Here is a 13008-nt window from a genome sequence, read left to right on the forward strand (position 1 = left end):
TTCAATCAAATCAAATAGAAAACAGCTATTTACATTTCTAGATTAAATCCCAAGAAGTGAATGATGACAGGCAAATAATGGAAAACAGAGGTACTATGAAATAACAAATATGGACCCCACACAAAGTGCACATGCCTGTAAATCCAGCACCCTTGGAGGCTGAGTCAGGAGGATTGCAAATTCAAGCCCAACTTGGATAACCTACATAGATCCTGCCTCAAAATAAAAAATTAAAAATGGGCTGGGGATGCGCAGGCCCTGGGTTCACTTTCCAGTGCTGCCAAAAACATCAACCATAACCGGAGTTTTAAAAAGTTGCTTTGTTGCAACTACATTTTTGAAGGGATTCTAGAAAGCCAAAGGTAACTAGTCAAACCACATGGTCCACTGAGTAGACCACAGGGAAACCCGGATGGGGGCCAGTTCCAGAGCAGCAGGCGCAGCACCACGTGAGGGTGCGTCCTGGGTGATAACCCGCAGCCTGGGTTCCAGCTACAGACCCTAAATCAAATCCCATACACTCAGCTTCACTCAGCACCAGGAATACACCCCGTAAGGTGCTTCCTGCTAGACCCAGTCTTCAGGCGCAGACTCTAAGGCTCACACTTACCAGTGAATTTTTCATGAAACACCATTAATTGTTAGTCGCTACAAAACATGAGATTATGTGAAAAATATGATCTCTGCAGGGAGGCTCATTTTTACTTTCAAGATACTGTCACGGGGAATACTGTGTTATCACACAAAAAGCTCTGTCAGGGCCGGGGATTTAGCTCAGTGGTTTCGCCACCTGCTGCGCAAGCTCAAAGACCAGAGTTCAATCACCAGTACCAAAAAAAAAAAACTCTGTTAATAATCCCCTCAATAAAGTTTGTTTTTCCAATGCATTTCTGTCCTTATTTATAAGCATTTTACAAATTTTAATTCATCTTTCTCCCACTGTTGTTTTAATCAATCTATCACCTTTGTCTGAAAAAGTCAAACCACAACTGTTATTTTCACATGTGAGATTTTGCAAAATTAACCAGTTTTCTGTTCGTTCTGTATTAATTTTTCAAATTAATACATGATTGGTACACTATTTCATGAGGGGCAGAGTAAGAGAGGATGTCTACTTAAGGTGAGAAAATCTTTTCGAAATGTGTGGTAGGTAGCCACCAATAACAACATGAATCCCTTTGGCACTATTTTGTAGAGAGGAACTATTTTCTTTCTTTTCCAGCTTACCCAGATTCAAAAGAAACTTTTTATGTCTACTGGTAGCAAAAAACCAGATACAGTTATTCTGTAAGACCTCAATTAATAGCTACTTCCAAAAATCACTGTATATTGTAAAATGGTATATGGGTAAAAAAACCTTTAGCTAGAGAAAATAGGGCAAAGGAAAAATGTTTTAGGGAGTTAAAAGAGTTATACTCAATTTTAGTTTCTATTTTTTACTTTTTATTGGCAATTTATTAAGTGGTAGAAATTATAACAATGTTTTGATGCTGATCACTCCAAATCAGTTATGAGAAAACACAAGGCTAGATGTTTAGCACTGGACCTGTTATGTCACTGAAGTAGGGTCAGAGTCGAATGAAAGTGAAACCTGACGTCTCCTAACTCACCTATCACGTGTTTACAGAACCCGACTCAGTCCACCTCTTGGTGAAGAGCCAGGGAAGGGACAAACTTTCTCTCTACCCGTGAGGGTTCCGTCATTGCGTCTGTGGAATAAACTGGCGATGGCAGAGTAACAGGACGAAAATACACACATCAGCTATGTGGACAGAGGAACGGGAGAGAACGCTGAATTCAGTGAAACGTAGAAACTTACACACCTTCTTCACAGGGAGAGGAAATGATTCTGGGAAGGAGAAAGGGCCAAAGAGCAGCGCCAGCCCAGGACAGCGTCTCCGGGGGCGGAGTCACCGCCAGCCCTCTTCTCTAAGCCAAGAGGAGGCCCAGGCTCCTGCAAGTCCCAGAGCACAGCAAAGGAGATAAAAGGAGCCCAGGAATGCCCCCACCCCGCATCTGCTGCTCCCCAACTCAGTATATTTTGGGGTGGTATTTCCTGAATTCCTTCAAGGGCAACAGGTAACATAAAATACTTAAGACAAAGCTTGTTTCCAAGGAACTTACCTTAAGAAATCAAAAGAGTAAGTTGGTAAAAATGCTGGTGGTCAGTATGGACAGAATGTCTTACAGAAGAGGAGAGAGAAAGCCAGTTCCACATTTGCACTCCCGTGAAAGGCCACAGGAACCCTCACGGGACCTCTGAAGTGTGAGACTATGGAGGCCTTTTAGTTTTTGTACACTGTTTATGATTTTAGGTTTTTACAAGCACTATTATTTTTATAATCAGGGAAAGAAAGAAAAAAACAAAATAGTATGTCTATGAATAAACCCTGCAGGGGAACAAATGAATAGAAAATATTTGACTCAGGGTAACAGTGGTTCACAGGTGCATTTCGGTCTGTTTGCAAGTTATTGTGTTGTTCTAACAGAATTTTAACAACAGATTTAACTCAACAGTAAAAGAAGTATGTGGAAAATGAGATCTTTGATTTGAATAATCTGCTTTAATTATGTATGTAATTATGTATTTAATTATGTATTTGCAGTGGAGGCCTCATTGCCATTTTTATTTCTAGCTAGAGTAGGGTTGTAAAAATAATTAAGGTGCATCCTCTATTTCTGTTTGTAATTTGCTTTTTTCTTTTTGTGGTACTAGGGATTGAACTACAGTCTTAGCAGTGAACTACATGCCCAGTCTTTAAAAAAAAGTTTATTATTAGTAGTACTATGTTTTAATTTTGAGAAAGGATCTCACTAAGTCACTAAGTTGCCCAGGCTGGGCTTGAGCTTGCAATCCTCCTGCATCAGCCTTCCAGGGTGCTGGGATTACAGATGCACACCACCGTGCCAGGCTATGTAATATGCTTTTTCAAATTCTTGTATGATACTCAATCTAGATGGAAAATGGTAGAATAAATCTATCAATCTGCATGTGATGACCTATTTCATTACCATCTGTTATCAAGGTACTGTTCTTTATCAGGAAAATGGAATTGGTCATTTACCGAATCACCAAATGCTTTCATCATGTTAATATACTGTCCTGAAAAAAGCAGAAAGAAAACTAAAGCAACCTCTGTCTGTGTTCCACACGCGCAGCAGCCGCCTTGACCCTCCCGTGGCGAGACGGCCCAGCCTGGAAACGGACCTGACTGCAGCGGGCCTGGTTGTCCCGCGGGCCAGACTGTTTCTCCAATTCTGCAGTCTTGTTTTCAGCGTCACTCTAGGCTGAATTTTTCTTTTCATGGACGGCAAAGGCTGTGATATCTCTGCAGCTTTTCTTATTTAATGCAACTCAGTTGTCTCTAAGTGAAAAAACTGACGTGCCAAGAAATTCCCTGTTAAGGAAGGCTTGCGTCCTCCGGCCATGAACAGGGGCTGCCTGTGCTTGCTAACTCCACTTAAAGCTCAGATTCTTTGTACAGTTAACTGTGAGTTCCCAAGTACCCTTTCAGAACAATTACATTCACTGACTCGGTTTGCAAGACGATGGGAGCAGAGGAGCGGGAAGGCTCTGGAGGCGGCGCCATTCCCAAGCTCACAACGAGCAACCAAAACCAAGAAGACCCTCAAACTAAGGGCAGATTCAAAATTTCATTTTCATGGCAGTGGTGGTTGAGGGCTGAAACTTTCTTACATTCGCTGGTATAGTAACATTTACACACGTCTATCTTCTGAAGTCATGTGCCTCAGAGTCTGAATAACGATACTGTAAGGTGAAGATCCAGGAGAAAGGAGGGCCCCGAACCTGCACAGTCACCCTAGTACCACGCACCGCAGACACAGGCGCAAAGCGTGGAGCGGGCATCTCTCCACCTGGCTGCAGGGCTGCACGGTCCAGAACCAGAGGGTGCAGTGTGGCCGGGAAGAGCAGGCAGCTTCCCCATGGGTCCACACAGATTCAAAGGGCCTTCAGGGGCCACGGCCCAGCAAGCTTCTGAACTCTCGACAGAACTGTTCTACTTTATTTGAAAAAAATCATAACTTTATTCTTGTTTCTATCCAAAAATTTCAGGTTTTTGTTTTGTTTTTGGTGGCACTGGGGATTACACTGAACTACATTCCTGCCATTTTTATTTTTTGTTAATTTTGAGACAGAGTCTGGCTAAGTCCCTGAGTTGCCCAAGCGGGGCTCAAACCTGTGAGCCTTCTGCCTCAGCCTCTCAGAGTGCTGGGATTATAGGCCTGCACCGCCACAGCTGGCCCTAAAAATTTAAGTTAAATCCCATTTTGATGAAGTTCTTAGAAATTATTACAAAGAAAACTACTTTCATAAATAAGAAAAAAATCTTCGTTTTGGTTCTCTAGCAGTTCAAATTGGCCCTTAAATTATTATTTCGATAAATAAACAGCACACTACCTTCAAACACCAAACTCTAACGGTGGGGCTTGGAGTGGGGAATCAGTTACAGAGAACATCCCAAGGGTGAAGCCGAGGGGTAAGGTGCCAGTGGCAAATACAATCGGCCTCCAGTGAATTACAACTTCACCTGTATCTTCATGGACTTGAAGGCAAAACTCAACAAAGAACCCATAGAATGAAATGATGCGGACCAACCTTTTATTGCACCCACAATATTCTGGTCTAGTCCTTTCCGGTTGTCATTCAGTCCTCTTTTCCTCTTCCCATTGGGTAAGGAATTAGCCAAAGTCTTGTCGTCAAAAAATGCACACACCAGTTTTCTAAACAGAAGGCTTCCTGAGCGCGTGTAGTTTGACAGTATAGAGTCCAGCTGCGATTTAGGCATGAACACGTCAAAGCCTTCAGCAAGTTGCACTTCTGGCTACCAAAAGAACAGAAATATTTTATTGAAAGCAAGATCTGAAGCATCTGACTTGGGCATCAGTACAACGAAAATAATTGCTGCCGAAACATCCATATTATACATACACAGCACAAACTCAGTTATGAGTGCAGGATTTGCAATTTGTAAAGCCAATGACTGCTTTAATTCATAAAATGAAATGTTTTAATCCCAACATTAAGTCTTATCAAGAGCAATGGAAAAGAGCTCTCTGTAAACGGTTCCTGTTCTTACAGTTAAGGAAGGTCAGGTAGTCACAGAATCGTGTCATTCTAGAGCGCAGGGGATTCAGCCTTCCATAAGAAACACCCTCTTTTTGTTTTGTACCAGGGATCGAACTCGGGTCCTTCTGCTTGCGAGGCAGGCGGTGGAACCACTGAGCTAAATCCCCAACCCCAAATGCCCCCTTTTAAAGGAAGGAGCTAAGACCCAAAGCTATCACAACAAAAATGACCAGCAGAGAACCCAGACGTTCTCCGTGCATTACTACTTTCAGATTACTTTCTCACACATGAAAAAATTTAACTTCGTTCACATTAAGTCCCAAATATGGGGCTAGCCCACAGGTCTTCTGCTGTTTCCACTACGCCAGTGGTCATTCCATGGAACCATTTTTTCCCCAATGAAAACTCAAGTAAATCCTTGTAGAAAAGACATAAAAATGATGACAGTTCCCCAGGGAGTTTCAATCCACTCCTCGCCCCTACTTTTGGGAAGAAACACTGAAGCTATGTCCCTGAGCACCCTGGAAAACCAGTGCACTAAGCCACGCAGCATCAAGAAATCTCCCCGACAGGGATACGGGGTCAGAAGACCTACAGGTGGCTTCCAACTTGGACACCGCCGTGCAGGGATGTAAGCCCAGGCAGACAATGCATTTTCTACCAGCATGCCATGGGTGTTCACAACTTGTCTCTTCTCCTTGTGGCCAGCTCACACCATTTCCTGCCCAAAGCCTTTCCTAACTCCTTCCTGCCACGGAGGCAGCCATGTACTCTGCTACTGTTGTTCATTGGACATAAGCGCTCAACTGAATTTATTACACTGTGCAGGGCACATCCTGTATCTGTAGGGTCTGGCATACAGTAGGCACTGAGTAAATTTTTATTAAGTGAATAAAATTTTCTTAGCCCTAAACTACTAAGTCATTTACTACTGGTTATACCATGATAACTTTACTATGAAGAAATGCAATTGGTAACTTATATTAGAAAAAAAGTCAGAAGAATATTTCACTTTCATAAGCTGTTTATACCATCAAAGCTCATTTTTAGATGGCACACTCGTCATTTTACAAACATGGCATTACTTTAGATTTTTTAAATCACATTAGAATGTGAGGAATGAGATTAATTTCTCTTCCGGAAAATAAGGATGATGGTTTTTGTTTGTCCTACTGCTTTTAAAATGCCCACCACACTATAATCCAAGTGAAGAGAGCCCAGAGCATAACCTAGACCAGTGATGGTGACTCTTTTAGAGCTTTCAATGACACAAACAGCCCCCTGCAGCACACGTGCTATAGGTTCCTGCAGCTACCCCAAACTTTTTGGATGACTTAGGAAGATGTTTGGGCCCTGTCCCTTCAAAATGCAGTTTTGACTGGATTATCCAGAAGTCATCTCATTCCTCGGCTTCACTCTACCATCCGTATTTGGTTTCTAAATGCTTGGTAAATATCACTGAAAAGCTACTGTCAGATCTCCCCCTAGCTTCTGCATCTCGCTTGCTGGTCAGAGGTCTGGAGAAGAGCTGACGGGAGCCAGGAGCTGAATATCTAATGCCCAGAACAAGGCTGGCACATACCAAGCATTCAAGAAATATCTGTTGAACGATTCAATGTGGAAATATTAGAACTGAATCTTATCGTAATCTAAAGATGAAGTTTCATTTATAAACATTTTAATTGTGTACGTCCTATTAACTTTGATTCTAAATGAAATGATCTCAGATGTTTGCTAAGTGTTCTTCTATAACTTGAAAGGCATTTAAAAAATCCAAGTGTACCTCACAGTTATCGGAAGGACTAAGATGGTAAGGCAGCTCTTGAAATGCAGAAAAGGCTCTAACTTGTCTCACTCCCATAGCCCTGCTTGATTGGGACACCACTAACCAGGTGCCTGGAGCTCAGCCACCTGATTTCTGCGGCTCCAGAACCTTCCCTTTCATCCATCCTGGGGACTTGGACCCCGACCTGAGAAACACTGACCTGAATGAGCCACCAGGCAGAACGAACCACTCCCTTCCTCATGAACTCAGTGTTTTGTAAGAAGTAGATTCATGTGGCTTTTCACACTGCATTTATTTAGTAAGGGGTTTGTGTCTCTCATCAGGATGAGCACTCTTCTGTATTCAGCATGCCAAGCACCTGGTGTCCAACAGATTTGTCTGAATTCATTCAGGATGAACAGTGTGGATTCACAGCTCTCTGTTCCTACTATAAAGCAGGGGGCGTGCGAGTCTGTGTGCCCTGGCTGAGTGCTGCAGTGTCTTCTTAGAACATTTCACGTGCTGCTCCAGGAGGAGACTACCTGCACTCATACCTGCATGCCGAGCACCTCCTATCGGGGACTCCAGGCTGGCTCTGCAGCTGAGCCACCTACCACAGGATGCAGAGTGGCGAGCACCACCAGACAGGTGCAGAGCAGGTGCTGCTGCTGCTGGCCTAGGCAGGATGGGGCTGCTGGAGCGCCAGGGCCTCAGCGGGCCAAGGGACAGCATCTGACAGGGCCTTGCAGGTGAGACTAAGGAGACATCGGCCCCATGGCTGTCTGTGGCATCTCTGTGATTCCTAACACTCTCTGGAGGTCTCTGTGGAGCTAAGGCTTCCTACTACATCACAACAGTTATGTGGCTTCTGAAGTGCTGCCCAGGGCAGACCCTGTCGCCGCTTTCCGTTCCGCTTTCTACCACCAGACAAACATTGTTATTTTGAACTGTTCTTTCCAGGCCAAGGGACATGAGCGCCACATCTTCCAGACACCTCACAAAGGACTGAGTGGTTTGGTGAGCTGTGGCCGCCAGCAGCAGCCAGGGCAAAGGTAGCCAAGCCCTGCCCCTCCTGCCCTGCCTGGCTGCCTCCTGCTCTGATTTCTCAGCAGATAGGGCCTGAGTGCCAACGCTGTCTACCATGTCCCACAAAGCAGCAATTCCTTTAAAAATGGGGGGGGGGCTTCATTTTCTGAATCAGGAAGAGAGATATGTTAATCTCCAATTTCCACTATAAAATTTCATTTCCTCCATGTTATATAAATAATCATAGCCCATCGCTCCCATATAATCATTCACAACTTTGTACATACATTTAAAAACAAGTTAAAACTCTTTAAATGTGTATTTCTTTGTTTTCTGGCTGTAAATGAGATCTCTCTGCATACTAGTAATAGTCATGGCGGAACAAACACCATTCAAACCAACACCATTTACAAAACTAGACTTTCCCTGATGGACTCACTAGTTGATACTCAAGCCAAGACTAATAGCTAGTTCACTCATTTGCAGAGTTTATTGATTACTGAAGCAATACAGTCTTTTAATGATGACATCCAAATTACAGGGCACAATTTACAACGGTTACAGTCATCGTTTTAAGGGTTCAGAGTCTGAATTCCCACCATGCACATAGTTTTTCATGTATGTCTTGGCTATTCTGAGTACCTCGCCACTTTACCACAGCAGTGTAACAAGTTCTGACTCCCTTACCCAGCCCTACCACACCTTACATGTTTGAGTTCAGCAGGCTAAGGCTGTGTGCAGTACAGCCCTTATGGCTCAAGAAAATGTCCCTCGATCCAGGCCTGCTAACATTCATTATTTCTTAGCATTTCAGTTGTGGTCTCCCTTTATCAGAAGCAGTTAGGTTAAAACCTGCTTTGGGCAAGGGATCCTCCAACCAGGTAAATAAAAGGACTCCCCACCTAAGTCCTATGAGCATATCATGTGACTCCCCTATGTAATCTAAACAAACAAAAAAGGTGAGACAATTTTACAATCATACAAATTAGTCACACTGGGAACATTTTCAGCATAGGCTATTTTATATATAACAAATTATAGTAAAATATGTAAAAGGCTACAGGGTGAAAGAGTAAAAAGAAGTGGAGAAATACTCAGAGTAAACATTGGCCCCAGATTTTTCAATTGTGACTCAATGAATCATTCACATCGTTTTCAAATTCTGTGTTGTATAACACACACTCTTAGAGGCACAGCCACAGAGTTATCTGTACGAGGTTACATGGTGGCGAGAGTGAAGAAGCCAGGCTGACTAGCTAAGGCTCAGACAGGCTCAAGGCTCAAACCTGAAAAAACCTATGGAAGAACAGCTGGACTGTGAGTAAGGTGAACTGATTTTCTATGTGAAAACGTAATCTGGAGAGGTAAGAATATTTAAAGGATATGAATTCATACCATACACAGTAATTCTTGATGCTCACCATTTCTTTTAAAGTATATTAAATGTTAAAAAAACAACTGATTTCATTTTGTGCATGTTATCTGGTTCTGTTTGATAAAAACTAAAATTATTTCTTATAAATCAGGTCTGCTCCAGGTAGACTTACTGTTACCATTTATTAAATGCTCAGTCAAAACCATGGCCAAGGAACACCTGAGACTGGAGGGCGGGCCGGCTCGGCTGGCCCAGCCAGTGTGGTTGCTATGGTTGCACACTTCCGAACAGGTGTGCCTGGGGAATCCCGGTGCCAATGGGGCGGGAGCAGCTGCATGGTCTCCATTGAGACCAAGTTGGCTATCAAGGAGGACATGCTTAGCCAAAAGTTCTATGAAGAAGGGCAATCGATATGTGAGCATATATCCAATGTTGGACAGGATAAAACTTAAAAGAAATCACTGTAAAACCTACTCTTTACAGTCTTAACTGATAAAACTAAGACTTTAATTTTAGAAAAGACAATATAATTTGGTCCCTTGAAAGTTTCTTCATGCCCCTGCATAATGAGAAATTCCAAAGACTTTCAGAGATGTGCTCAGCCTTTTCCTTCTGAGGTAATAAATTAATGATTCTGAGGACTAGGGCTTGATTTATGTTGAAGATATTTGAGCCAAATGGATAATACATAATATTTCAACACTGTGATCCAGCTTCTTCCCTCCTAACACCACTAAAATTGCTCCTCCCAAAAGACATCCACCCCAAGAGTCTGTCCTTGACCTTGCAGGCAGTGAGATCCTGCTCCTCTGTCCCAGGGGACTTTTGGCTGCCCCTACTAGAGCTTCCTCCTATAATACTGTGATTCCTGTTTGTGATTTCCCTCCATGTGCTCCGTGAAAGGCAAAGACTATTTCATTCATGTCAGTGCACTCTGGAAAAGTGATATAATTTTGCTACTTCCTATATTCTAGGGCCTCAATGAACACATAATACATTTTCTAATTTAATTCTGACCCTATGAAGCAGCTACTATTATTATCCTCAATTTGCACATGCAAACAACAAGGCTCAGAGAAGTAACTTGTTTAAGATCCTCAAAGTAGCAACTGACGAAGCAGACTGGACCAGCAGCCTGCACTGGCAACTTACTCTGAACACATGTGCTGCCTCGGCTTAAACGTACCCATGAGTAAATGAAAACTGCTTGCTTAATTGACCTTACTAGATCCTAGGGCAGCATTTACCTATTGAGCTAAGAAGGTATTAAGAAAACAGATTCTGAATTCAGATGCTATTTTTGTTGAAAGCATCAATGTATTTTAAATTATTTTATGAAGAATGATAAAAAAATTAAAGTTATCTTAAACTGATGAATAATCATAAATGAAACTGATGGATATCCACAGATTTATCTTCTGATAACTTACAGTTGTATAATCCAGGATTACTGGAGAATATTCATAGCAACTACAACAAACAGAAAAACACTTTCTACTATTCTACGTGGGAAGCTGAGGCAGGAGATCGAAAATTTGACCCCAGCCTGGACAACTCAGTGACTTAGTGAGACCCTATCTCAAAATAAAAAATAAAGGGCTTGGAGATATAGCTCAGAACTTCCTTGGCTCAATCCCAGTATCACAAAAAAAATTATGAAAATATTTTGTAAACTGTTCTTTTACCAAAGCCAAAGCACCCCCAAAGCCAAACAAAAGCAACAATTAAACTAATTTAGGTCATATATATTTAACCTGAAAATCATAAATCAATATATCCAGTATTGAAAAAACAATGACTGTAAGAAATCAATAACCGACTTGTTTCAGTACTAGTAGAGAACTGGGTTGTGAATTCATGAAAAAGAATTACACTATTTCAGTGTGAAATTTGGTTTTGGGTTTCTACTTTTGCTTCTGTACAAATTAGGTCTAAATTTTACTGAATGTGCTAACTTAAAAAGGGTCAAAGGCTCCAAAAGAGAAACATTTCTGGCTGCTTCCTTTTTAAAGAACACTTGTTCACATGCATCTGTTCATTCATGCATACAGACACATGTACTTAGAAATACTAACATTTGTCCCTATACAGGTGCTCTGGGAGGACTGCAAGGTTAAAAAAAGACCCAGGATTTATTGAGTGCTTAAGATGGGCTGGGCACTGTTCAAAGCACTTTTCAGAGGCTTTGCAGAGATGGCTTCGGCTTCACTGAACTCTCCCAACAAGCCAACTGCAGAGGCCAGCACTACTGTGCCCAACCTTGCAGGGTCAGAGCAGCGCATGGAGCACGCAGGTCTGCCTCCCCAGGCTCACACAGCTGAGACCCTAGCCCAGCAGCCTGACCTCGAGGCCTGTGCCTTTACCGTTCACTTTTCCCCAAGAAACCTGCTTGTAAACGAGTGACATCCATGTCTAACCCTGCCTCTCTTCCCTGGAGCATCTTCCCATAAAGCAGTCACTGAGTGTCGTGACAAGAGCTGCACCCGAGCAGGGCCCGAGTCCTCCACCCATGGATAAGGCGGGGCCTCAAGTGGGGAGGCCTCGGGCTGCACCTTTTCTGGCTGTCTGAACTTGCTTGTGCAGCCTCCTGTACACGGGGGTAACAGGAGCACCTCGAAGAGTAGGGATTGAATGAGATCGCTTACTTAGCACGGGTATTACGACTATTGGTGTACAGGCCCTGCTGGTGGTGGCAGAGCATGAAGTCATGTAAAAAAGAACAGAACAGCATAAGAGGTCCCATAAAGGAGAACTGTTCCTATCAGACGAAGCCCTGCAGGGGTGGGTGGGCACAGAGAGGAGTAACAAGGGAAGAATAATAAGTGGCAGTTAAATTGATGAGGGGCTTCCGGTTAAGCTAAGTCTAGACCCAATGTTTTATTAGCTTATTCTGTACCTTATGCTTAATGCAGATATAACTCATTTGTCATCTGCAGATTAAATAACACCTGCTGAGCACCTCTGATGTGCTAGGTACTGCAGTGGAGACTCCCGTGTGCTACAGGTCACCCAATGCTCGCCACACTAAGGTGCAGACACTTGACTGCCTGTGCTTGCAGCTTCCTGTTTCTCTGGCTTTGAGCAGGGAAGACTGTTGTCAGTCCCGAGGCCCGGGTGACTTGTGATGACCACGGCCTCCCACAGGCCCTCATGTCTGCATCTGTGCCGTGGATATACTGCACTGGACACAGCTGTGTTTTGTGAACAAGTCACAAGGTAAAAATGGTAATGCAATACACTGAATTTAAGAAGAATTTACAGTAAATTTTTATGTGTAACAAAAGCAATAAAGCATAGGTTTGATTTCCGTGCTTCACTGCTGCTACACTAATCCTGCTCATGCGCCTTAGGTGTCCAGGGAACATGCAGAGACTACTATGCTCTCTTCCCTCCTGCCCAGAACAGAGCAGTGCTCTCCTGCTCAGTGGTACTAGCGGCAACCAGTACCAACCTCGTTTTCCAGCACAGAAACCTGAGTTGACTCTCTACTCGGTCTCCACATCCCTCCCACACGGCGCTCATTCTCACTGCTCTCTGCTTCGGCCTGGCTGACCAGTGCAGGGATTGTCCCTGTCTCCTCTCCATCCATCTGCCATCTGCAGCACGGTCCACTCTAAAAAGCAGTCAAGATTCTTCCTCTTCACACCTGCAGCAGCTCCCTAGTGCTTCAATGGGGCACGAAGCGGAAGGCCAGGCCTGGTCTACTGGGATCTTCATTTCCTGGCCCTGTTCTCCTTTTCAAGGCCGGTCAGA

General features: G+C 43.4%; 1 protein-coding gene across 15 annotated transcripts in view; it reads right to left on the reverse strand.

The window, feature by feature from the left end:
* Positions 1 to 13008, reverse strand: part of Bend7 (BEN domain containing 7) — an 84665-nt gene that overhangs the window by 33165 nt on the left and 38492 nt on the right. For 12 of the 15 annotated variants that reach the window (XM_087207051.1, XM_087207050.1, XM_013078516.3 and 9 more), the window contains one exon: positions 4619 to 4844. In XM_087207051.1, the coding sequence (XP_087063177.1) occupies positions 4619 to 4844 (226 nt within the window). The remainder of the gene's footprint in view (positions 1 to 4618; positions 4845 to 13008) is intronic. The other 3 variants (XR_015449583.1, XR_015449585.1, XM_021242082.2) reach the window with 1 other exon arrangement.

The sequence above is a fragment of the Heterocephalus glaber genome, unplaced genomic scaffold, assembly GCF_053883595.1.
Source record: "Heterocephalus glaber isolate CG9 unplaced genomic scaffold, H.glaber_assembly_v1.0 deba00000738, whole genome shotgun sequence".
NCBI lineage: Eukaryota > Metazoa > Chordata > Mammalia > Rodentia > Bathyergidae > Heterocephalus > Heterocephalus glaber.